The following is a 23,340-nucleotide window of genomic DNA, read 5'->3' on the forward strand; positions in this document are numbered from 1 at the left end:
GACATGCCGGCCGTCACAGGACCATCGATCCACCATATACGCTTCAGTGCGCTACATTTGAGCCCAACTCGTCGGGCTAAACACCGGCACTCGTCAAACCAGCACCCACAGCACATGAAATTTACACGCCATGACCCATAAACATGTCGACGTCCCATGACGCCGCTTCATTCAATTCCATTTTCAACGGCAGCGCGTAAAGGCCACAATCATTCCTGCCAGCTCATCCATGGACTTGTCCAGTCATGCATGGGATTCATCAAGACGAGGGTGGGTTACCTGCACACAGGATGGACAAGCCTGCCGAGAGCTCCGAAAAGTCGACCCACCCGTCTTGGTTCGAGTCGAAGAGGTCGAACAACCGGCGAAGAAACGCAATCGTGGTGGGCGTTGAGTCGCCTTCCATCAAGTGGAGAAAGCACTTGTCAAAGTGGGCTTGGTCCAAGTGGCCGTCGTCATTGGCGGCCTCCGCAAACAGTTCAAACACGTCTTCTGCTCGATGGAACATGAGCTTGGTGTGCCGTCGAATTGCGTCGACGTTCCATCCATGCTCAGTGGATCGCAGTGGCTTTTGGTGGCGACTCAACGGTTCTACGAGGCTGTCGTCGGGGGTCTTGTGCTTGGCATACCACACGGCGAACTCGTTCAAGCTCAATCGGTTGTCGCGGTTCACGTCGGCCTCGAGAAACGCTTGTTCGGCGGTGAGAAGGCCGAGGTCGGCCGCCGACACGCCCGTTTTGCTGGCCATCGTTGGCTGCACCACGTACAGCACGCGGAAGACCGCTGTCAAGTACCGTGTCATTTCGTCGATCGAAATGTACCTATGGAATAAACCAAGCAGGTAAATGTGTTTGCCATGACGGGTCATGGATAATGTAAATGGACGAGTTGACTCTCCGCAGGGTAAACTCAGCACAAACCAATCCATGCATGAACACCTGGAGGCAAGTACCATCGAGAATTCAGCTCCACAAATTTGCATGCACATCGCCAAACGATCGACTGTGACACACACACGACTATGTTCCGTACCCATCGCTGTTGTAGTCGTACAACGAAAACGCCGCCTGCACTTTGGCATCGCGGGAACCTTTGCACAGAACGCTGAGACCGGCCGCGAGCTCGGCAAACTCGACGCGGTCGCCGGTGGCGTCCTTTACAAACGCGCGATAGAGACCCGTCGCAACACTGGGAAGCGCGAGTGGAACGTGGCCGTGGAATTCGTGGGCCAAGTTTGTCAGACACACAACAAAGGCCTCCAAGGACACACTCCCTCCTTCCGACGATGCCATGTCGTCGTCGGCGCAGTCGGCCAGGCGCTCAAACGCTTCGTCCACCTCCAAATATCCCAATGCCGTAATGTGCCGGATCTCCCGCAGCGACGGCAACGGGGCGGGACCTTCCGATCGCACTCCTTGCGTGTACCATCTAGATTTCATTCCAATGAATTTTCATAATGCCAATCATAAACGAAACAAAACTGCCGGTCGAGAACAAGCTACAGCTTTCTCGACCATCCACTGGATTGAAAGCCAAACCGCATCACGCAAGGTTGATTTGGTTGGGGCATACCTTTGAAATTCGGCAAAACTGATGGAATTATCGGCATTCGTGTCGGCTTGCTCCATCGTGTGGTCGGCTGTGATGGCGGCCAACTCGTGGGCTGAAACGTGAGCCGCATCCGCCGGCGGGTTGAGCACGTACATGACGGCAAATACGGCGGTAAAGTACCGCACAAGTTCGTCTTTCGACAGCGCCATGTCCCCGTTTTGGTCCATGAGGCGGAAAGTCGCGCGGACTTTAGCGTCAGCAGATTCGTCCTGTGCCAACACCGACAGCCCGCACGCGACGTCCTGGTAGCACAGCCCCGGCGTGAGTGACCGAAACGCCTTGTGGAACGACTGGTAGAGCTCGTTGACGAGGCCGTGGACGACAGCCTTTTCGGAATCGTTCTCACTTTGCATGAGCTTGGAAAAGCACGCAACAAATGCCTTCTCCGACACGACGTGGGCCGTCAACCGGTCGTGAAACAAATCAACCAGCGTGTCAGCTGTCAAGTGACCCAGTCCTATCTCGAGAAGCGTTCATGCAACAATGAATTTAGTCTAAAGGCGACAGGACTCAATCCCACGAAGAAAATACAACGCATCGGGCAGGCACCCCATGCAAGAGAGAGGCAAGAAATTCAAAACACATCCACCCCCACAGAATAAGCAGCTCGAAACTATATGCATTATGCGCTGCTGCGCTTACCCAACAACGCCCGAGCGTGCGCGGGTGAGAGTGGCGACGACGACGTCGTGCGAGGCGCTGCCGTGGGAAGGCGGCGTTGATTGCGGACTGCGCCTGGTTGCGGTGCCTGGTACCATGCAGTGAACTCGTCGATGCTGAGTTTATTGTCGTGATTCAAGTCGCACGTCGCAAATGCTTGGCCAGTCGTGGCTTGGGCCAAGTGATCCGCCGAGACGTGGCCGAGTTGGGCGTGGAGCGCCGGAGACGTTTGTAGAAGCACCTTGAAGACTGCAGTCAAGTACTCGGTCATTTCTTCCCGGGAAATGAACCCGTCGCCATTCTTGTCGTACAGCGAAAACGCTGCTTGAACTTTGTCTTGGTGAGAGCCCTAACACCATTCAAACGCGGTTGGAATACAACGATTCTGTGCTTGCCATCCACTCCAATCTGGAACCTCACGATCGTTTCCAACGAGCGAATCCGAGACCCTCCACACCAGCCATTCATTCCATCATTGGTACGTACCCCACATAGCAAACTCAAGCCGGCTGCCAGCTCCTTCGTGTCGACAACCCCGTTGCCATCGGTGTCAAACAGCACAAACAATTGCTCCAGAGTGGCCTTTAGCAGTTGGGGCGATGCTGTCACTTGGGATGCGCCGTTGCTCGACGACTTACTCAGCAACTTGTTAAAGCACCGGAAAAACTGGGCTTTGGACAGTTGATCATTGGTCGCACTCGCTTGAAAAAACGAGAAAATGTCCGCCACAGCGTATTGGCCCAAATGAGTCACTTGCCGGGCACGGCGCAAAAACTCCAAGTCGTACGATGACGGCGCCGTATGTGGCCCTCGACTCGAAGCATGACTTGGCTTGGCAAGGCCAGAGGCAGGCGGATGCTGTGGCACGGGCGGGGCGGAAGGTGTGGGGGCGGAATACCACGCCGTGAACTCGTCCAGGCTAAGCTGACCGTCGTGGTTAGAGTCGTACTGGGAAAACGCATCGGCGGCCGTCGACTCGGCCAGCTCCACGGGGGATACGCCAGGAATCGGCGGCGGTCCGAACGCGTAAATCACTCGAAACACCGCTGTAAGGTAGCTCACGAGCTCCGACTTGGAGATGAACTGATCCTTGTTCACGTCGTACAGGGTAAAGGCGGCCTCGATTTTTTCTTGCTGCGACCCCGCACAAAGCAAGGACAGTCCAGAGCTGAGTTCGCAATAGTCGACAACGCCGTCACCGTCGCCGTCAAAAGCAAGGAACAACCGATCCACTACCTACATCGTTTCTATCAACTCACATCTGTATCAACGTAAAAGCCACGCAATAAACTGAATCCAAGTGAAAAATTCGACTCCAGTGACAGGATAAGTAGAGCGAATGCGCGATGAGTTCGTGGAAGCAGCCACAGTTGTGCGACTCTTTTTGTTCTCACATCCATGAAACCCAACGGCGAATCGACGTCACGATGGCATTTCAGACGACGAGGCCAAAACAACCCCATGAAACTCGTGCCAGTCCACCTAATCCGCCCGACAGATTGACCCACATCATACCATGCGAGCTTGGGCCGCAGACGTCGTCGAGCCTTGCATGAGGTGGAGAAAGGCTTGGTCGAATGCATGCTTGGTTAAGACACCATCGGCATTCACGTACAGCGCGACGACCTCAAACACGTCAAGGGGATGGCGCCAGCTCAAATTCGTTAGCGCTCCCACCCGTTCAAGCGTGACGCTGGTTGGCGGCGTCAGCGCGACGCCACCCGGGATCGTTCCTGTCTGCTGGTGGTGGTGTTGACCATGCACCTGACTCGGAAACAAGGGCGGGGGGGTCGGTAGCGCAGTGGTCGGTGCCGCCGTGAACCTATAAAAAACATCATTGCCCGACGAAAAAGGCAATGATATGGATGGCGCGTACCACGCGTGAAACTCATCGAACGAAATCTTGCCGTCGTGATTCAAGTCTGCTCTTTGGAACATTTCCTGTGCCGTCAGCGTTGCGAGAACGTCCGGCGGGACTGGCACGTGGGCATTCGTCACTCCGTGCAACACACGAAATACCGATCGAAGGTACAACGTCATTTCTTCCAGCGTGATGCGGCCGTCGCCGTTCGAGTCCATCAAATCGAACGCAGCGCGCACGCTGCCTCCATCTACAACCAATGCAGTCGCAAATCAACCACATGCATCAGACAGTAGCAGCAGAGAGGCATCCTCACAAGAGAGCTAGACTTGAGGGAACGTCGAGCAAATAATGTCGGAGGCTAAAAACACGAACCGCGGCAACCTCGTTCGGCCAAAATGCAGAAGCACATCATCAGCGCCGGCGCGCTCACCCCAGTGTTTCATGTCACAAAGCATTCCCCCATGTGGAACCAAAGTATTCAATTGTCTTGTAGTGGAAACGTAAGAATGGCCAATATGCAAAGAGAATCGAGCCAAAGAAAGTTGTTCGTTGCACAGGTGTCGACGCAAACGACGTACACGGATCGGGGTGGCAGAGGACCGAGAGCCCGGTTTTCAATTCCAAAGCATTGAGCACACCATTGTGGTCCGAGTCAAAGAGGTTGAAGAGCGTGTGTAAGAGGGCAATCGTGGACTGTGTGACAGGTTTGCGCTGGCGCTGCAAGATACGCTTCATCGTGGCGAGGAAATCCGCTTCAGTCAGCGCGTTGTCGTGCGGAAACCAACCGAGCATTTCGTCCACGGCGTAGTCGCCAAGGCCAGTCATGTCTCTCACAGCGCTTAACGTCCACTTGACCTACTCCAGCAAAGACTTGAGGAAACAAACCCACAGCGATGGGGCACAAAAAAGGTTTTGCCTCGAGCAGTGTGCACAAATACGTTTTGGCTGTTCAAGAGCGTGAAACACAGTGTCGAAGCAGATGCGCAGTGGCAATGGCTTGCCGTGGGTCGACAACTGACCTGGATGGGTTGGCGAAGTTGCGAATCGACTTGTTTCACGTGCACTTGCTTAAGTTTGCGCGCATGCGGCTGGTGGTGGTGGACACTCTTGCTGTACCACACCTGGAACTCAGCGTAGCTGAGGCGGCCGTCGTGGTTCAGGTCGGCGTCTTCAAAGCACTGGGCCGCCGTGACGTGGCCGAGTTGGATCGGGTCCACGTGGTTGGTCGCAAACACCTCCGGGTTGAGCTCCGCGATGGTCAAGTACACAGACGTGAGGTACGTCGTCATGTCGTCGCGGCTGATAAAGCCCTGCGCCGAGCTGTCGTAGAGCGAAAACATGGCTTGGATCTTTTCGTCTCGGTCGCCCTGGACGAGCACAGAAAGGCCCGATACGAACTCGATTACGTCGACGACATCGGTACGATCCTTGTCAAACACGTCGAAGAGGCGCGACAGCAGCAGATGGACAGTCGTCGCGTCGGGAGAGGATGTAGGAACCAGCAACGGCAGCGCCTTCTGGAACGAGCTGCGGTCCAACGCGCCTGCAAGCACTTTCTCGTCAATCCACATGAATGAGGAACGGAAGAAGGAAAGTTTTGTACCGGTCGGAGCGGCGCGGCGGAATTCGTGAATGAGTTGGGGCAGCGTAAACTGTGTCAGTTCCTCGTTCGTTCCTTGGGCATGGTGGTGCCAACCCACGCGCGCTGGGCGAGTGAGTTCCGTATACGACACGTCCGGGTCGCCCAAACACACGAGCTCAAATGGCACGTACAGTGCCGCTGAATCCTTCTTCGCACGACTGAATGTCGATGGATGGCGCGAGAGCAGCGACAATGGGAACAGCGTATTCGACTCATTCTTCAGAGCAATGGGAGTAGTGTTCACATGCGGGAAAATCGCACGCAGACACGCGTACAATTCTTCCAACGGCATATTCGGATGCAAAAGTAAGTCTCGCACCGTCCCATGCCGCGAAATCGCCACACGGCACACGCGACTGATGTCGAGGCAGGAAGCTGCAGGAGATATTGTTACGTCGTCCGCCGCTGAGTCTCGGGATCGCCAAGCAGATGCAGATGCTGCAGCTCGACGAGACATGCGAGCAGACCGGAATACACTTGGCGCGCCACCTCCAAAGCTCGTCGCCCAAGGCGTCGGACGGAGTGTCGCTGTCTCCCATTTCATGGTCGTCCCAGAAGTTGGAGGATGGAACGTGAGTTGGAAGATATCGCGGCCTATCCGGAAACTATATCCGGATACCCACGTGCGGCCACGATTCATAAATACACGCAGCCATCCTAAGTTAGGTAATTTGCATGCCGATTATTAGCTAATTTAAATCGGATTATCATTCAACTAGGCTTTCGCTACCTTTTGAATTACTGTATTGCAGTCGAACAGGGAGCAGTGGGTTTAACACGTTCTATGCAACGGTAAAGAGCCGAAGTTTAACCTATATTCCCGTCGATTTCACACAACAGGCAGGCAATTCAATATTTTCCACCGGAAAGGGAGCAGCATGCACTTGTGTTCGCATGAGGGAGCACAGCCCTAGCCAATGCAGAGAATTTTCATGCATTTATTTCGTTCGAATCGTTGAACGAGTTTCGTGGAGGCCCGCCAATATGGCACATTCCATTCAACTTGGTACGAACTCAAGGGAATTGTGATGTGCGAATACAAACCCCAAGGTTGCAAAGCTCAGGGGGACCACCAATATCGAACGAATAATGTTCTCATTCAACATTCAACAGCAGGGAGGCAACCATGGTACCCCCTCGTTCGTTATGATCTCAGCTTTTCTTCAACTCAAACTTGTCATTGAGGATACGTGCTTTTGTGGGACCAAGCGGAAAGCTGATGGGAGGGGAGTGTGAGGGGAGATTCATGCTGGTACGGTTGTTGTTCGACTTGTATTTTTGCATTTTCCTCGCATTTTCCTGAACAGCAGATTTTGAGATCGAATTTCCGGATATGTAACGTTTCCTACACACGGGTTGGCAGAAGCAAACTCACTATCCGGATGATAGATCTTTCGCTTTGCAGCGCGCTTTTTCCGCATTATCTGTTCCGCTGACATGGGCCGCTCCTCGAACTCTGGAAGAGCGGCGGGGGCGTCATTGCCTCCTCCTACTCCATTGCTCCCGCCACATGTATACTACATCGACGCAGGATTCTTGGCCGTGGGTACCTTGTTGCGCCCCGATGAATGGGTCAAGGACGAATGCCGTAGTCACTGCAACATTTGCATGCAGCAGTTCCATGCATTTCGGCGCCGTCACCATTGCCGCACAGTAAGTACCCAATGATTCGATTGCGAGCATAGTTCACTTGCACGACAGTGTGGCGAAGTGTTGTGCCACAGCTGCTCCAAACACAAGAAGGTTCGGCTGATCAGGCTCAATTACGAACTCGGTGTCCGCATATGTACTTTCTGCGTCATGCAAGCTACAGACGCGACGCGAGATGTCCGACATCGTTCGAAGTCTTCCATGGTGCGAGGACTAGCTGGTCACGCTGGGGAACCGTTGGGGGGTCGAATCCTTGGACGTCAAGGAGGAAAAGATGACAATCAAGACTTACCTGAGTGAGTTGACATTCACGACACACTTTGCAACTCTCATGTGTCAAACTTTTTGCAGCAGCGTCGTCAATGAAAAATTGTCAAGCGTGTCGTGGCGCCTTACGTCACAAATGAGCATGTGTCCAGCATGGCGAACGACCGGTGAAAGCACTGCAGCAATGTCGAAATTGGACTGCGATCGACTGGCAGACACGTCTGCTCCAGACGACAGTACGATGAACGTGCTGCTTCACCTCGTCGCGAATTCGCTGTTCTGTCCCATGGTGTGCATCGGTCTCGTGGTCCCATCTTTGTCGTCCGTCAGCGCCAGCAGTCAGTTCCAAGCCAGTTACGGCCTGCCTCCAACACTTTCTCCGTCGGACGTTTGCAGTATCGTGTGGTCGAAAGGGGGCAATAGCTCAGTCATACTTCACGACACGTTAAATGGTGAAGCGACCTGCCCCCCGGCATTACTGGCGCACGAAATTCGGTTTTTCGCCGGTGTTCCCATTCTTGTGAATGGTACGCAGTGGTGGTTCTACAATATCGTTGAAATTTTTTTCGCTCATGGTAAAGTTCTACGTAGAGGTAATGGTTGGCGTTGTTGTTGCCATGGATATCGTACCTCACACGCAAACGAGCTTGGAGCAGCATAATACATTGGACTCCGTCGCACGGATTGCCGCGGAAGTGCTGGAAGAACGAGCCGCCTTCGCCGCTGGGACCAGCCACTGGCCAAAAGGCAACAGCTTCGATGAGCTGAAGAACACAAGTCCGGTATCGATTGCACACAACGCAAGAGAAACGCCGCCAAATCGAAGCGATCCTGACGAAGTGGCTGTGGTTAATTCGTTCGACTCAGTTACCTTGACCCCATTCACATCATGGCCGGCGAGCGCAAAAAGAGGTACGCTTGTGACGACAGTGGGAAATCGATCGCGATATTCGAATGCGACTCCATATGACCACGCGATTCGTACCGCCATGGTGTTTTATCGCGCGCTGTTGCGAAGTGCCTGGGAACTCGAACGAGAAGTGGATGGAACAAGGCTGTTTTCCCTCGATGAACGCTACGAATGGGGCTACTTGAAAGCTACCAAAGTCTTGACGGTGGGGGATGGCAAAGTCGACTGGAACAAAGTCCTGGACCTTCGCCAAGCCAAAGTGTATGGAGATATTGTTGCGTCGACGACAAAGCGCTCGTTGGTAGATATGCACACCACGATCGATGTCGTTGAGTTCCACACAGCTGCGTTGTCCCGTTCGTCGTCCAAACTACCTTCAGACAAGGTGCAATTGCTCAGCCATCAAAGACAGTACCCTGGCGGCACATGGACCATGCTTGCCATCGACTTGTCCGACATGCAGTTCGTGTTTGCGTGGCTTGTTTCCCCCCATGCGGCCGGCCAGGTGCTGTTGTCTGTAATCATGCCAAACTTTGCGGCTGGACTAACCGACATATTGCTCGTTCGACTACTGGCACAAGTTCAAGAGGTGGACTCCTGCCTCACAAGTGATTCCAGTCCATTGAGACCTTATTTATCCGCGTAGGTGACGGCAAGCATGGGCGACTTGAGGTTGAGTGCATGCTCGGGAAGCGCAGATATATTGGAAACCCGTGGCATGAGAGCTTATTCATGCAGTGTGATTCCAGCGTCGACATCACTGCGCGACGAAAGTGATGGCGCGACAACAAGGCAGCGGTCGAGGTTCTGGGATCTGTTGGGCAAGACAATTCTGACCCAGCAATTGTTATCCCAGCAACAATCAAGCATGATGCAAACGCTGAACGAAAACGCCAACAAGCTCGAGCGATTATCTCAAGCTGTCAACCGCGTCGAGAGCCTGTTGGAAGCAAAGCCGTTAGAGCTGCTGCATCGTCTCCATAATTGATATCGTCGCAAATGTGCCAACATATGCAGGTTCCTGTCACTCTTGACTGAAAATGAATCGAGTGTATTCGTTGCGGTGGAAAAGGCAGGTCGCCGGCATGCACGATCCCCTGTCCATCATCTCCGGAAGAGTCAGGGCTTCTCACGCCGTTGCGGAGAAAGGCGTCTGTTTCGTGAAGGTATTGCTGTCGGTCCTTTTTCATGGGTCGACCAACCGCGAAGAAGTGGCGAGGGGTTTCGGAAACACCAAGTCCAGGTCAATCATGACATGGCACTCGTTGCGACGAAGTGTCCACGTGGATCTTCCATCACCCATACGTCGTGGACGGGAGCAGCGGACGTCGCTACGTGTCCCGAGCATGTTCATTCTCACAGACGAGACATCCGCGGCGTCGTCCCTTTCGTCCCTCGTGGCTTGTCGGGACAACAAAACGGCCAGAAATTGCCGCTAATATTGAAACGCCCGAAAAGATCCATTTCCGAGATTCAGCCAATCCCATGCGTCCAATTTGGAATTCTATAAATATACACCAATCATATCGCATGAATAGAAGATTGCAAGAAACTCCCAGGTGGCTCTTTTTTTGAGCCGCACGCCGCACGCCACGCCTCTCGACACCATTTCGGAAAAGCCTCTGGACGGCGCACGACGACGACAGCATCGCTGCATCATGGACGAGACGACCAGTTCCCACAACTTCCACAGCCTCGTGAAAGTCATGGAAGACACGTACGGCCGGCCCCACGGACACACGCACGTCGTAACGGGCACGACAACGGTCGATGGGCTCAAAAAGAAGCGGAAGCTGAAAAAGTGCATTGTCCATGCCTGCACGAGCGGCGCTCGATCGCGTGGGCTGTGCAAAGCACACGGTGGCGGCAAACGCTGTGGCATGGACGGATGCAACCTCAGCGATCAAGGCGGTGGATTCTGCATTCGTCACGGCGGAGGCAAACGGTGCGAATTCGACGGATGTGACAAGAGCGCCCAAAGCAAGCGATTTTGCAAAGCGCACGGTGGCGGAGTTCGATGCGTCGTCACTGGGTGCATTAAGTCGAGCCAGGGTGGAGGAAAGTGCCGCGCCCATGGAGGCGGCCCTAAGTGGATGCGACCATCCGGCAGCACGAGCGACGATGCATCGTCCACGACAGAATCCGACTCGCCTTCATCGGCGTCGCAACGTCCTTTGGACTCGTCCATGTCGGTGCGGCCAACCAACTCGCGCCTGTCTCTGTCTGTGATTGAAAAGATTAAACTCAAGAATTTGGCCAAGACCAACCAAAACGTGGCTACGATGTCGCCATTGCGAAAGGATATGCCAAGCCTCAAGACCCCCGCGGAGACTCTTATGCGTTTCACATTGCCTCCGCTGTCGATCGCGCTCCAGGACAAACACCAGTCGGCCTCAACGCCGACATCTTCGTCGTACTTGACCCCCAAGAAGGACGACGCAGACTTTACCCACAACCCATTCGTCAATGCGGCACCACCGTCGCAACCTTCCTGCATCTACCTCACATGCAAACAAGACCAGGCGCCGGGCAACCGCAGTGGCTTTTGCAATTTCCACGCCGCTCAATTTTGCTGCCAGGTCGCTGGCTGCGGTGACAAGCCCGTGCGTGGCGCGTCGTTGTGTGCCAACCACCACGCCTCGTCGACACTAGCCAAATGCCTCCTTCACTTGACTTGCTAGATACTCCATTGTGAACATTCGTCGTATTTATACCTCATGAGTTGTGAAGGGTGCAGTACTTGCCGGCGGGTCTTTGTGTTGGCAACCCAAGTCTAGTCAGCGGCGCGCAGGAATTGGACTTGGTGATGTCTCCACGTTACACGGGACGAGCCACTACGTCCCCCTTGGAGTTGCGATCATAGTGGGAAGTTTGTGATGACCTCCCACGTGCTTCGGCGGCACAAGTATCATCGTGTCTGGGAATGGCCGCCCAGTCCGGTAGGCGGGCAGGGATTCCGGGGCTGCAGACTCTACCAGGTTCGGTGGAGTGACAAGATTCAATCGTCGGTGCGACTGGCTCAGGTGTCCGTACGTTGAAGCCAAGCGCTGGCTGTCAAGCACTCACGCTGTCATGTCGTGACGATCGAGTCGGCTATTCCAGTCATGTAGAGGTCGCTGCCCTTCGAAGCACCATCGTCCAACGACTGCTGAATTTGTCGCCCGCGTCGGCCACAGGCAGCGTTTCTTTGCCATGTGCCCGACATCCCTTTTCCATTGCCACTCAGAGGGTTGCTCAGGTCCAAGCTCGGGATTTGTCTGACGCAGTGGCGAACCGTGCCATGGCTGTGGGTGCGGTCGCCCACCTTTTGCAGGTGTGCTCGACATTACATTCATCATTGTTTCGTTGAATTTTTTAAATTTGGTCGGGTAATCTTGGTCCACCTTGGGAGACGACAACTTGGGAGATGTATGTAACAGAGTGGAGCGCACCACGATGTCGACCAAGTCCATCGTTTTTACCTCGTTGGCCTCGGCATTGGAGCTACGCGACGGACGGGGGGAACGGAGTATCACGTCGACCAAGTGAAGAAATGCACGCTGGTTGCCACCGTCATGCGCAGCGGCGGCACGACCCCCCCCCCTCGACAGTCGAATTCCAGCGCGAGAGAGAGAAGTCTAGGTGCGTGGGAAGAATCGCTGCAGGCAAGACTCGGTCCTTCCAGACGTTCTGTAACAGTAGAGAGCTACATACACCGACACAGCTTATCCAAATCGTGATTGGTGTTGCCACCATCCGCCGTGTGCAAATTGCAGCGCATACATATCCCAGCGCCGATCCCTTGCCATGTCCCCGTGAGGGATGCTTGGCACATACGCTTGAGATGGACTCGTCCGTCCTCGCCACCGTCGTCTCGCCATCCTCTGCGCCGTCGTTCATGCTGCTGTGTGTTGATCGAGACGGCAGAGTCGGGCACGCATGTCACCCGCACTCGCTTTGTGCCATCTGAGCACGGCCAGACTCTTCCACGCGATATGGGGACGAAACAAGGAGGGGTGAGATTGCCTTCCAGTGTGTACACGTATCGGCGCGGTTTTCACGGGCGGCGCTGGCACAGTGCACACGTGCGTTGGCGTCGGAGACGGTGGCGGTTTTGTCTCCCGGACCTCGATGGGCGTCGGCCGATGGGATATGGAAGCGTCGCGTACAAACTAGTCTTTGTGGGGCCGGATGTCTCCTGTCCCGTACCCACCTTTCCCACGAAGCGACCACTCGGCAGCATGGCCGTGTCATTGCACACCCGGAGCGGAGTTTGGTTTCGCCCACTTTTCAATTTCCACCGCCGTCCGCATCAAGATATGCTTCAAAGCGCTCAAGTGATCGTCCCGTCCGACCCGAACTCGATCGTGACCGGCCGCGGCAAGTGTCTCAACTGCCACAAAATCTACCTCATTCAAGCCAGCGTTTGCTCGTCCATGTACTGCTCCCTCGACTGCCAAAGCAACGCGTTGTACATGGAAACAGTGCGCGGCCACGTCCAGAGCGCGATGCCGGCGACGGACTCGGTCAATGCGTGCTGAATCGTCGTCGGTGCGCTGCCGGTTCCACCGACCCGGCTTGGTTGGCTTGGACACTGGTGGCATCTTCGACCGAGCCAACGAACCATCTTGTCGCCGTTCGTGCCGCGACGACCCCGTGGACAGTCGAGGCATTGATGCGGCTTGCCGCCATGCACCAAAGCTCCTGTCTTTGTGCGCACGGCACGAGCCGGCCACCGACCATGTTTTCTGTTGAGGAAGCGAGCTAGTCCCGCGCGTTGTAGTTGTTATTCGTCGTGAATGCATAGGATGTGTGTCGGTAGTTCTCTGGTGCATTGGTGCTGAACGAGGCATCTGCCGCTTCCTCCAAGTCGTTGCTATCCTAGAGTGCTTCAACCCCCGAACCGTATTGTTGTTGCCATGCCATCGAACAGCGCTGCGATCGCCGACACGTATCTGTCGAACCGCGCGTCCCCTTCATGCGCCGTCCGACGCTACGGCACTTCCACTTCGGCCGCGCCGCGATGTGCACTCGAGGGGTGATAAGTCCATGGGTTTGTCGCAACCCACCACATAGTAAACACCTACTAAAGGGTGATGGTCGCTCCGACGTTCGATAGCACGTGCACGACCGCCGGCAAGAACATGGACAATTCAGCGCTGCCCATCCCTCGCGACGTCGGCGGCCAACGTCGTCGCGAAAGGCCGTGGCGTCTCAAGCGCTGAGCCAGACGCAACCGTCCCAGTGACAGGCCAGGTACGCGGGGCGCGCGCCACGAAACCATGTGGAGCCATCGTCGACCTGAGTTGTCCCATAATTTGTAGTAACTGGGTACGTGTCAGCAGTCACATCATCGTGCACTGCCTTGATGATGTCGCAACGTGACCAGATTCCCGCGATTGCGCACCGCACGCTATGGGAATCTCATGGTGTGTGGCATCTTTTCTCTATCACGACGCAGGAGGTTCCAGTGGGGATGCGGGTGTCGCCGCCACGATGTTGGTGGTGAGTCGCGCGCACAAGACTTCTTTCCGATCAAGACGATTCGTTTGCTCGAGACATGGTGGTCCAGTGGCACGATGTCGGCTTGGCGGACGGAACATTGCGTGGAGGAGGCGCGCTGCGATGGGTGCGTCGAACGCTTCCGCGACGCGTACGTGTGGAAGTGAGTCAGACATCCCTCTCGCTCCCACACTGCACCTGCAGCTACATATATCGGGCATGCACACCACCACCCTCGACCTCGGCGTCTTTGCCCAAACGTGAAATATCACAATCAGTTCATGTTGCAAGGACAAGAATCGTCGAGACAAAGACGTGTGATCTGACAAGGAAGATGATGGCGGTGGGGGGAGAGAGTGAACGTGGCGGGCATTGAAGCATGCAGATGACTTGGATAATCATCGACGGCCCCGCAACCATGGATGGCGGGGCCGACGACCTTCTCCCTGCACTTCGATCTTCACACGAACCACAGCACACAAGCGGTTCCCCAAAAATAAAATTGCGCCATATTTTCTGCAGGCTAAGTGATTTAGCCTGCAGAAAATATTGGCCTCGCGAGAAGTGCCTCCGCCCGGGATTGAACCGGGGACCTTCTGTTTACAAGACAGATGCTCTACCACTGAGCCACAAAGGCGGGGCGTTCACTATCGTAGCATTAGGCATTTTAACGTTACAACTTTTCGGAAGTTGGATGTTGACCGCCGGCGTTCCTTTTGCTTGCGCATGGAGCCACACTTGTAAGAATACGTCTATGTGTAGTCATGTCACTGCTTGCGCACGGGGCCACACGTGTAAGAATACTTCTATTTGTAGTCATATCGCTGCTCAGGGCGCCATTCGATCGTGGGCCTTGTGTGTGCCGCACTGGCTGGTGTAGTCGCTGAGGATGTGCTTGAACAATGGCTCGCCCATCAGAGATTGCGGTCCAGTAGGGGGGTAGACTCCCTGGTGGGCATCTTGTGGTCCCCTGTCGTTCGTCTCTGTGGGGCCACCCGTGTTTGTTGTTTTGATGCGGCAAGATTGGTCGAGTGTGACATCGCCAAACCTAGCAGTAGTCGTTCCAGGTCAACGTGGTCGAAGACTCAAGTCGATTGCGTACTTGTAGTCGTATTGGCAATACTCGGAATAAGCACATTGTGCCCCCAGATAGTTCCAGTAGCAATCCGAGTCGTGATGAGGTGGTCGAAAGCTCTAAAGCACGCCAGCTTGTTAAACCTGACTGAGGCCGTCGGGTGTACCTTGGACGCATGAGCCCGACCCGTCGCAAACGCCTGCTGTAATTCATGCTTGAGTTCTCTCAAAAACGCCGGATGCGACAGGATCTCGCGGTGCTGCACTCGATCTAGCTCCCATACGCTCGTCTGCATCCCGTCAACTGATCAGGTCAATGGACACAGCCAAGAAGTGCCCTTACATGCGTTCGGGTGTCGGTGTATTCGTAAAACGTAATACTTGGGTCGGGCTCGCCAGACCACATCATGTCACTAAGGAACCCTCGTCGGCCGCCGGTGGACGTCGCGTTCTGGGGCTGCTTCGACGGGGCGACACACACCCCGCCGTGTTGAGGTTGGTCGTGGGTGTAGCTACTGTACTCGAGGCGGGTCGAATGGGTGGTCGAGACGTCGTCGTCGGTGAAGAATGGGGCTTGCGGGATGCGAGTCACTCGGATCGAGTCTCCCTACGACAATTCCATCAAAAATGGATGGCCGAGAAAGCGTCCGTGGATGGTCGCGCGCAATGTACTCAAACGTTCTATTCTCGACACCGCGAATTGCTCTGAACGGACGAAAGAACAGTCCCGTGAAGCCAAGGCGATTGCCGACACGAGCTCCACACTCTTGTCGCCAATTTTACCTTTTGGCCGAGCCAAGTGTGGCCCCACGACAACGAGTCGTACCCGACAGTGCCGTCCCCCGTCTTGAAGCACGTGGTGGGGTCTGGCCCCTCCCCCATAACTGACGTCAACTCCCACCGACCGACTTCCGTTTGAGTCAACGTGTATCGATGGCGCACCTGCGGTTCCAGTCGTCGTCAAGAATTGCGTTGAATACAGCCTCACGATGCAGCAGCATCCCACACGCACGACCATTCCATCTCGCCAGAACGAACGCCGATACAACGACATATACTCGAGCTAGAGTGCTCATAACGAAGGAATGGACTCACCGGCAACCCCGTCCCGTACACAATGTAAACTGACTTGATCGGCGGCCGTTCCCACGGCGAGTGGGGATTCAGGACGGGATCGTTGGTGTAATACCTGCAAGAATCGAGGATTAGATAAAAGAGTCCACCCGCAATGCGCATCGAAGCACAAACCCAAGCACAAAGCCACACACAACGGTGTCCACGACGTCGTACTGGTCGTATAAATATGCCAAGTCGTGAAATCGTGGGTCCGCTGTCTGCATCGCGCGGTGGAATCGGCCGTTTGTGATGTCGGCCAAGGTAAAGTTTTCGGTCGTGTATGCCTATATTCGCCCGATCCAGTGTTTCAGCCACAGGAACGTTCACGTTGAAAGGGTGAATTGCCGATCATCATCGCTGACCTCTGCCTTGGTGAGGAATCGCACGGTGATAAGGGTTTCGTTGGCTTTGGGGTCGTCTGGGGCGCGAGGAAATGGAAGCATCCACTGCATCGATCCTGACCATCCAACCCCCTCAGCTTAACAATTGTTGGGCAAACGTACCGAATGTCACTTGGAGCTGGCGAAGCGACTCTCTCCCCAGTGGCAGCGTGACTGAACTGCCCGATGTCAGCGACTCGATCGATTCGGCACTGCCAAGAAAGGGGGCGCCCACGGCAAAGTACGACGCAATATGCGAGTCCAGCCACGTCTAGACCCACGATGACAATTCAAATCTTCGAGGCGGTAAGGTACCTGGTACGCTGCCGGGGAGTCGAACTGCCGCCTCAGCCACTCTAGAAAGTACCGAAAGACATTGTTCCCGAGCGAATGGGCGAGAACGACAATGCCGGGGCTCTTGTTTTGTACTACGGCATCTTCAACTAACAGCGATGAGGAATGAGGCGGAGCTCAGTCGTGCAATGTACTTTTTTGCTGGAGCGTGTAGAAGTAGTGATCTCGCTCTTGGAGCTTGGACGGCGGTAGACGCCAGTCATACGATGCCACCATAAGCTGGTGTGGCCCGAGGTCGAAGTGGTCGGTGAGAGCTTCGATCACATTTCGCCACACAATGCTCATAGGACCCGTGACTAGTCCAGGTGCGAGCTCTGCGATCGACGAGATGCCTTCGCCCGCTCTGCGGCGTGTCAGCTACATGTGTCGTGCGGAAGACGCAAGGTACCGAAGTTTGCAGCTGACGTCGCCTTGGTCTTCCAAGCGGAGCGACATGCACTTGAGCCAGCATTCCTTCTGGCCGATTAAGTGTGCCAGATTGATCCATACTCCTACGCGACGGTGTTAGCCGAGTTTGGCAACCTCAACGCGCATACGATCGCCGACAGCGACATCGTGCCCCAGTCCACTACACCGTTCGCTGCGCCATGCATGCAGTTGCGTCGACGCGTAGCCAGGTATGAGTAGTACTGGGAGGACGGCAGTATCGTGCGATTGTGTTGCCGCCACGAAATGCAGCAAGGCAGCCACCACGAGGCCAACACCGCCGCCACCACCGACGTACATCATCTCGAAATCCGATCCAATGCTGTTCTTGAGAATGCTATTTTTGGCTGATTCGGGGGTGAACCCGATTATCCGGATGATCGTTGGCACTGTATAGGTTCGACAGGATAAGTCGACAAAGCAATGATCGATGGCTCGATTGCCTCGTCGGGTCGATGGCTCATCACTCTGGCGGGTTTGATATCTGCATTGCTGCCGAACGGCGCACCACCCCGTAAGTAAAGCGCCGTTCGACAACAAAGCCGTTTGCGCATTGTTCGACCGAATGAAAGATGTCGATGTGCATGTACGCCTACAGGTCTTGGCTGGGATACGCGTCGAGCTCCAGTTATATTTTGAATGGCGACCAGAGAGCTCACGTTGCGTCCGCTTGTTTCCAAGGGTACCTCCGCATTGCGCCAATTTGTTTCCAGTCGCTCGCCATCTCGTTGCAGTCGACTCCACAAGAGATCGTGTGCTCGACATTCTCGAGGGTTTCAAATGGACACCGCAACATTCGCTCGTACCAAACTCGCCAAGCATAAACCAGCATCCTTCCGACGACGCGTGAGCTGCTATCCCCGTGTGCTGATGGGAGCGACTTGAAAGGACGTTGCTCGTTGGCGATCAAATTACTCTTACTCAGTGGAGGCGGTGCTGATTGGCTGTAATCTCGTGTACTATGATTTGATTCGTGAATGATGGACGAATCAAACGCCTTGTTGTAGTTGCATCCAGCCATATTATCCGGATGAACCGGATACCGCGATTGGCAATGAGGCCGTTGGGTGGCAGCCGGGACGACGGAGTGGGGCGACGGACCGGGTGATGATGGAGCTAAGTTTTCGGGAAGGCCTGTCGTTCGGGTGGGAAGAGAATACCGTGGATCGAAGCTCGTGGAGCGACGTGTCGGAGGCAGCATTGAAGCGATTGGAAGTGGCAAAGGAGAAATTTACCACGTTTGCCGCGACACCGGCAACGCGGGACGGGGCATACCACCAAGTGTTGTCCCCAAGCGATCACTTGACCGAGGTGACGTGGAGCCGCTTTAAAAAGTACTGCGAGGAGTGCGGATGGCTCGCCCGGCGTCGGAAGGCCACGGAAGCTGAGAAACAGCAAGCTCGAGAAACACGAAAGGCGGCTGTGTACTTTGTCGACGCCAAGCTGCGCCACGTAGCGGTCGCAAAGCGGAAACTGATGCAAGAAGTGATCAACCCCCAGCACATGATGATCATGGAAAAGAAGCCTCGTGTCGGTGCTGGAGTCAAATGCAAGCAGTGCGACCGGGAGGCTCTGTTGAAGAACTATGGATTTTGTGGGCACCACCGGCCAACGTCGAGCTTCTATTCCATCTTACCTCCCACAGCATCCACCCAGGGTTCGACCACAGACCCGGAAAGCCATGGCACCATGACTGCCCCGCTGCTGACGAAGCGGGTGCCATCGTGCAAGAAGTGCGATCAGCCAGCCCTTGAGAAGAACTACGGATTTTGCGGTCTCCATCGCACGAAAACGTCAGCCACCACTAGCGTCGCCTCGACGACAACCACCAACAGCAATAGCAACGCTTCGGCGCTGGCAGGCATTGCAGTATAGGCGATGGTTGTAGGATAACTCAACGATCCTGTGGCGTCGATGGGTCCCATTTTCCAGCGCAGTGGAACATGTTGGCCAGTTGCGACGGGGTCAAGGCGACTGAGGTTTCGTGGAAGCATCATCGCATGCATCGACCAAGTATTTCGCAAGGATGCATATCGTAATGCCCATGCACGCCATCCCGAGTGCTTGTCCTCTCGGCGAAGCGCCCGTGCATGACCACTCGTCCCTTCGTCTTCGCAGTCGCGGAACTGCTTGCAACAATCCAGTTGGACTGGGACGTGGGATGCCTTGATCAGCAGCGTTATTCTACATTTGGAAATCGATAACTTGGAGCGTTTCGTGGTTCGCAGAATTTTATGAAAATGAGATGCGAAATGCTCGAAATCGTGAAAACGAGACACAGCGATGCCGAAATTTGGAAACATGAGCAAAATTATTGTCTAAATTTGCGAAAACGTAAGCAATTGGACGAATCCAAACAAGATGGCAATAAAATTGCCCAAATTCGTGAATAGGATGTACAAAATGGTCCAAAACTAAACAAATTGAGCAAAATTTACGTTACCTACCAACACAGTTCGTACAGACGATTGTGAAGACAATCTGATGTGCGAGCCTAGACATTCCACTGTCCTTTGTAGGATATTTATCCTATTCCAGGCAGAGGTAATCCCTATTTTTGCTCCCCATCACCTTCGCCCAGATTCATTACACTTATGACGACAGGTTTTTCCGGGGTACTAGTACCAGGTTGGTACTAGTGGGGGTCTGACTAAGGGCGCTACTGCTCGCTTTATTCCCCCATATGTAAGGCACATGATCAGACAATCCCAAATACCCCTCCGCCTAGTCCCCAATTGGGGACTAGATGGGACTAACGGCCATTAGTCTTTTTTCCTCCTAAAGCTTGAGGATTCACGGGATTGAACCCGTGACAGTTCGTACAGACGATGTTAAGCGTCACCACCGACACATTCCCTCCCGACCAGGGATAAACATGTATATAATATTCCATATCGTATCTGGTAATGCTCGCATCACTGCATGGCTCTGCTTTTGACAACACGTACGATAACACGGCGCGTCGGTCGTGTATTCCAGCGCAACAGCCAGCGAGCCGACAGCGTCTTATGGTGCGATCGCGGCCTCGACCACGACGTCCACTGTCGAGAGGTAGTTTCGCGCATAGTACGGTCGAATGTGATCCTTGTCCTTGTATACGGGCTCGCCTTCGGCCATCGACACGACTTGGCACACGTCTTCCCAGCACTGGTTGTCGGAAAAGTCGATCAGGGTGGCGTTCGCGTTGGCGACGGCCGTCTCCAGGATCGAAATGATAGGGGCGAACGTTTGGCGGAAAGTTGACCGACGAATGGGTGCTACCGCCCCCACGTTGTTGCCGTTGAGCATGTTCCGGCCACTGAACTCGGGGCCTTCCGGGTTGATGGCGGCTACAAACACCATTGTTCCGGCCTGGACGAGCCCCGCCAGCTCAGCTTGAAAGGTATTTGCCATGGCCTGAACATCCGCCAACGTTTGGTACGAACACGAGTCTTGGTACCCAGGGACGCAGCACCTGGGGGTCAAGCTCGCCGTCGTACCAGGGCCACCCCCCGCACGCCAGAACTGGATCCAGTTGGACGAGTAAAACACGACCTTCGGTTTGGTGTCACGCAAGAGATCGAGGTCGCCACCGTGCCGCCCATTGCACGCCAAGGGAGGCGACGCGTTGGCCGATCGAAACACGATGACGGGAAATTTGGCCGCGCCGTTGACCGGGTCAGCCGCCACGGCTAGTTCCAGTAGCCGCTTGAACCGAGGCATGAGCTGGTTCGCATGCGAATCGCCAAGGACAACGATTGTCGGGAGCCGTGTGCCTTGCCGATTGAGGATCTTCATGTTGTCTTCCGAGAGCGGTTCATTGTAGCCTTCGTACCCGTCCAGCGGACGCCAGTCTTCGATACCCGCAAGAATCTTGGCGACTGTTGGATCGCTCGTTCTCGGCGGTTTGCTCCAGTTCAAATGAACTCGGGTCGTGACTGTAGTCGTCGTGTTGGTCGTGGCATTCACGATCACGGTCGTGGTCGTTGTTGTTGTGCCGTTCAAATCGCCGTTGACTGGAAGCGCCATCAGGCTCTGGGCAGGCAACGAAAACGTGGTGGGGAATTTGAAGACGACGGCGGCCATGATGCCCAATATCGCCATGCAGACGGCGAGTACGGGCACGAGGACGGGCGATGGATGTCGCCGTGTGCGGTTTTCGACAAGGTACAGCGTCAAGATGCTCAACACGACCGCCAGAACGACCATCGCGTACGGCTCCATGTACCAAGGGCGAGTCGAGTTATTTGGGAAATGCGCCTTGGCCAGCACGAGGAGGGGCCAGTGCCACAAGTACAATGAGTAACTGATGTTCCCGATAAAGGTCATGACAGAGTTACCCAAGAAATGCCGGTTCAGGGGGTTATCTTTTCCGGCAGCAATGATCCCGACCGCTCCAATTGTGGGCATCAGCGCCCAAAACCCCGGGAACGCATCCGCCTCGTCTGTGACGGCATAGGCAATTGCAATGAGCGCGAGCGAGCTGAACGAGAGCGCGGCCGCCCCTGCAGCTTTGCCGTCGACAATCGACGCGACAGCCTTGGCATGTGCGACGTCGTAGGCAAGCAGTCCTCCCATTGCCATTTGCCAGAAGCGGCTCAGGGGAAAGTAAAATGCATACTTGTTCGTGCCCCCGGCGCCGAGGAGGAGCACGTTGCAGACGAAGCTCGCCACGATGAACGCGACTTGGACAAGCACTGCCCGTCGGAGGGGCAAGCGCAATAAGACCGACACGAGGAATGGCCACACAATGTAAAACTGCTCTTCGACTCCAAGGGACCACAAGTGCAGCAATGGATTCTCCTTGACGCTGGCGTCAAAGTACCCTTCGTTCACCGTGAGAAGCTGGAGGTTGGCCCCAAACAATGTGCTGGCAATCAACGTTGCCGCGAGGGTTCGGAGCGGCGTCTTGAGCAGCCAGCAGCATCCGACCACAAGCGTCAACGCCGCCACCACGAGCAGTGCGGGGAAGATGCGTCGAATGCGGCGCGAGTAAAAGTTGGCGTATGTGAACGCTCCTTTCTTGCCTTCCTTGAATAGAATTGCCGAGATGAGGAACCCAGAAATTACAAAGAAGACGTCGACGCCGACGAAACCGCCGGGGAGGAGGTGGGGGTATGCGTGGAAAAGGACGACGGGAACGACCGCGACGGCGCGGAGGCCGTCGATGTCAGGTCGGTACGAGATGGCGTGGCTTGGGGCTTTGACTTCGAGCGTTCGTTCCTTGGTCGGGACGGCGTCCGTCTTGTCCAAGTCATTTGAATCTTCTTCGGCAAAAATTCCTTGCCCTTGGATATTCGCGGATGCGGTCGGAATCACAGCAGCCGCGTGGACGACTTGAATGGGGTCTTCGTCCATTTGGACGAACGCGGTCGTTGGAGACGCCACGTCGGCCGGTGTTGCAAATGGACTTTTCCAACTTGACTCCATCACACGAGTGCGCAGCCCAAAAACAAACACTGCGCACCCGCTCGCAAGGCAACCGACGTGAAACGAAAAACGGCAGCAGTTTCATGTTGCGAAACCGACACGAGGTTGCTAGCCCACTATAGTGCGGCGTTGGCGGTGGCGTTACGCGCCGCTTCAGAGGTCGCGTGAGATCCGCAACCCCATCGAAACATTCGGAACCAATGGTCGAGTTTGGAGCGTGCCCCGTCAGCGGCCCTTCGTCCTCCAAAGGCCGCGCGTGTAAATTCAGCGGATTTCATTGGACGAGGAGGAGTTCGGATTTTCATGTACTACTGCCGTCCTGTCTATAATGTCGTGTTTCGTCCTTTTAAATTTATCGTCACAACTCCTTCGAACTCAAACCTTCGATACTCCTCCACCACGAGAAAACACACAATAGAAACATGTAAAATTGTTGATCAATCCAAAATTTACCACCTCGAAGTCGAGGAAGTGGATACTTGGGCTTTGGAGGGCA

At 55.0% G+C, this 23,340-nt stretch overlaps 7 protein-coding genes and 1 non-coding gene across 12 annotated transcripts in view; 3 read left to right on the forward strand and 5 right to left on the reverse strand.

The window, feature by feature from the left end:
• The window catches only part of H310_10243 (hypothetical protein), a gene marked incomplete at its 3' end in the record, with an annotated part of 9,942 nt that extends 3,611 nt beyond the window's left edge, over nucleotides 1-6,331 (reverse strand). Inside the window, exons 1-10 of the mRNA XM_008876570.1 lie at nucleotides 5,739-6,331; nucleotides 5,155-5,678; nucleotides 4,714-4,990; nucleotides 4,148-4,382; nucleotides 3,787-4,093; nucleotides 2,758-3,507; nucleotides 2,254-2,620; nucleotides 1,573-2,068; nucleotides 1,033-1,428; nucleotides 288-821 (exon numbers count right to left, since the gene is read on the reverse strand). Of these exons, the coding sequence (XP_008874792.1) occupies nucleotides 288-821; nucleotides 1,033-1,428; nucleotides 1,573-2,068; nucleotides 2,254-2,620; nucleotides 2,758-3,507; nucleotides 3,787-4,093; nucleotides 4,148-4,382; nucleotides 4,714-4,990; nucleotides 5,155-5,678; nucleotides 5,739-6,321 (4,469 nt within the window). The 5' untranslated portion in view covers nucleotides 6,322-6,331. The remainder of the gene's footprint in view (nucleotides 1-287; nucleotides 822-1,032; nucleotides 1,429-1,572; nucleotides 2,069-2,253; nucleotides 2,621-2,757; nucleotides 3,508-3,786; nucleotides 4,094-4,147; nucleotides 4,383-4,713; nucleotides 4,991-5,154; nucleotides 5,679-5,738) is intronic.
• Nucleotides 6,332-7,194: 863 nt separating this feature from the next.
• On the forward strand, nucleotides 7,195-10,055 carry H310_10244 (hypothetical protein). Of its 5 annotated transcripts, none has more exons than XM_008876573.1 (5): nucleotides 7,195-7,430; nucleotides 7,479-7,723; nucleotides 7,779-8,221; nucleotides 8,286-9,193; nucleotides 9,251-10,055. In XM_008876573.1, exons 1-5 carry the CDS (start codon nucleotides 7,215-7,217, stop codon nucleotides 9,590-9,592), a joined length of 2,154 nt encoding a protein of 717 aa, XP_008874795.1. In that variant the 5' UTR covers nucleotides 7,195-7,214; the 3' UTR covers nucleotides 9,593-10,055. The 5 variants fall into 5 exon arrangements, with proteins under 5 accessions (XP_008874795.1, XP_008874796.1, XP_008874797.1 ...); XM_008876574.1 differs by having other exon boundaries at nucleotides 7,782-8,221; XM_008876575.1 differs by having other exon boundaries at nucleotides 7,782-8,221; nucleotides 8,286-10,055.
• A 170-nt stretch (nucleotides 10,056-10,225) lies between these two features.
• Nucleotides 10,226-11,309, reverse strand: H310_10245 (hypothetical protein). The gene has a single exon (XM_008876576.1). It carries the CDS (start codon nucleotides 11,099-11,101, stop codon nucleotides 10,532-10,534), a length of 570 nt encoding a protein of 189 aa, XP_008874798.1. The 5' UTR covers nucleotides 11,102-11,309; the 3' UTR covers nucleotides 10,226-10,531.
• Nucleotides 11,310-12,824: 1,515 nt separating this feature from the next.
• Nucleotides 12,825-13,404, forward strand: H310_10246 (hypothetical protein; the record flags this gene model as incomplete). The annotated part of the gene is made up of 1 exon (XM_008876577.1): nucleotides 12,825-13,404. The coding sequence occupies one exon, from the start codon at nucleotides 12,825-12,827 to the stop codon at nucleotides 13,122-13,124; it is 300 nt and encodes a 99-aa protein (XP_008874799.1). The 3' UTR covers nucleotides 13,125-13,404.
• Nucleotides 13,405-14,650: 1,246 nt separating this feature from the next.
• H310_10247 lies at nucleotides 14,651-14,722 on the reverse strand. Its single transcript has one exon. It is a non-coding gene; the product is annotated as a tRNA-Thr (tRNA).
• Nucleotides 14,723-14,913: 191 nt separating this feature from the next.
• H310_10248 (hypothetical protein) lies at nucleotides 14,914-17,738 on the reverse strand (the record flags this gene model as incomplete). Its single annotated transcript, XM_008876578.1, has 13 exons — nucleotides 14,914-15,133; nucleotides 15,188-15,279; nucleotides 15,327-15,449; nucleotides 15,503-15,766; nucleotides 15,943-16,067; nucleotides 16,218-16,348; nucleotides 16,450-16,559; nucleotides 16,638-16,732; nucleotides 16,779-16,926; nucleotides 16,971-17,098; nucleotides 17,144-17,352; nucleotides 17,398-17,500; nucleotides 17,546-17,738. 13 exons carry the CDS (start codon nucleotides 17,736-17,738, stop codon nucleotides 14,914-14,916), a joined length of 1,941 nt encoding a protein of 646 aa, XP_008874800.1.
• A 749-nt stretch (nucleotides 17,739-18,487) lies between these two features.
• Nucleotides 18,488-19,606, forward strand: H310_10249 (hypothetical protein). The gene has a single exon (XM_008876579.1). It carries the CDS (start codon nucleotides 18,543-18,545, stop codon nucleotides 19,308-19,310), a length of 768 nt encoding a protein of 255 aa, XP_008874801.1. The 5' UTR covers nucleotides 18,488-18,542; the 3' UTR covers nucleotides 19,311-19,606.
• A 673-nt stretch (nucleotides 19,607-20,279) lies between these two features.
• Nucleotides 20,280-22,873, reverse strand: H310_10250 (hypothetical protein). Its single transcript, XM_008876580.1, has one exon. It carries the CDS (start codon nucleotides 22,842-22,844, stop codon nucleotides 20,442-20,444), a length of 2,403 nt encoding a protein of 800 aa, XP_008874802.1. The 5' UTR covers nucleotides 22,845-22,873; the 3' UTR covers nucleotides 20,280-20,441.
• Between the last annotated feature and the right edge of the window lie 467 nt (nucleotides 22,874-23,340).

This window comes from Aphanomyces invadans, assembly GCF_000520115.1.
Source record: "Aphanomyces invadans strain NJM9701 unplaced genomic scaffold supercont1.25, whole genome shotgun sequence".
Taxonomy (NCBI): Eukaryota; Oomycota; class Saprolegniomycetes; order Saprolegniales; family Verrucalvaceae; genus Aphanomyces; species Aphanomyces invadans.

Bases quoted from the DNA above. Each gene is read 5' to 3' on its own strand.
- H310_10245 (XM_008876576.1), bottom strand. From the start codon at position 11,101: ATGCAGGAAGGTTGCGACGGTGGTGCCGCATTGACGAATGGGTTGTGG.
- H310_10249 (XM_008876579.1), top strand. From the start codon at position 18,543: ATGATGGAGCTAAGTTTTCGGGAAGGCCTGTCGTTCGGGTGGGAAGAG.
- H310_10244 (XM_008876573.1), top strand. From the start codon at position 7,215: ATGGGCCGCTCCTCGAACTCTGGAAGAGCGGCGGGGGCGTCATTGCCT. The intron at 7,431-7,478 runs GTAAGTACCCAA...CTTGCACGACAG, and splicing joins GCCGTCACCATTGCCGCACA to TGTGGCGAAGTGTTGTGCCA. The intron at 7,724-7,778 runs GTGAGTTGACAT...AACTTTTTGCAG, and splicing joins GACAATCAAGACTTACCTGA to CAGCGTCGTCAATGAAAAAT.
- H310_10250 (XM_008876580.1), bottom strand. From the start codon at position 22,844: ATGGAGTCAAGTTGGAAAAGTCCATTTGCAACACCGGCCGACGTGGCG.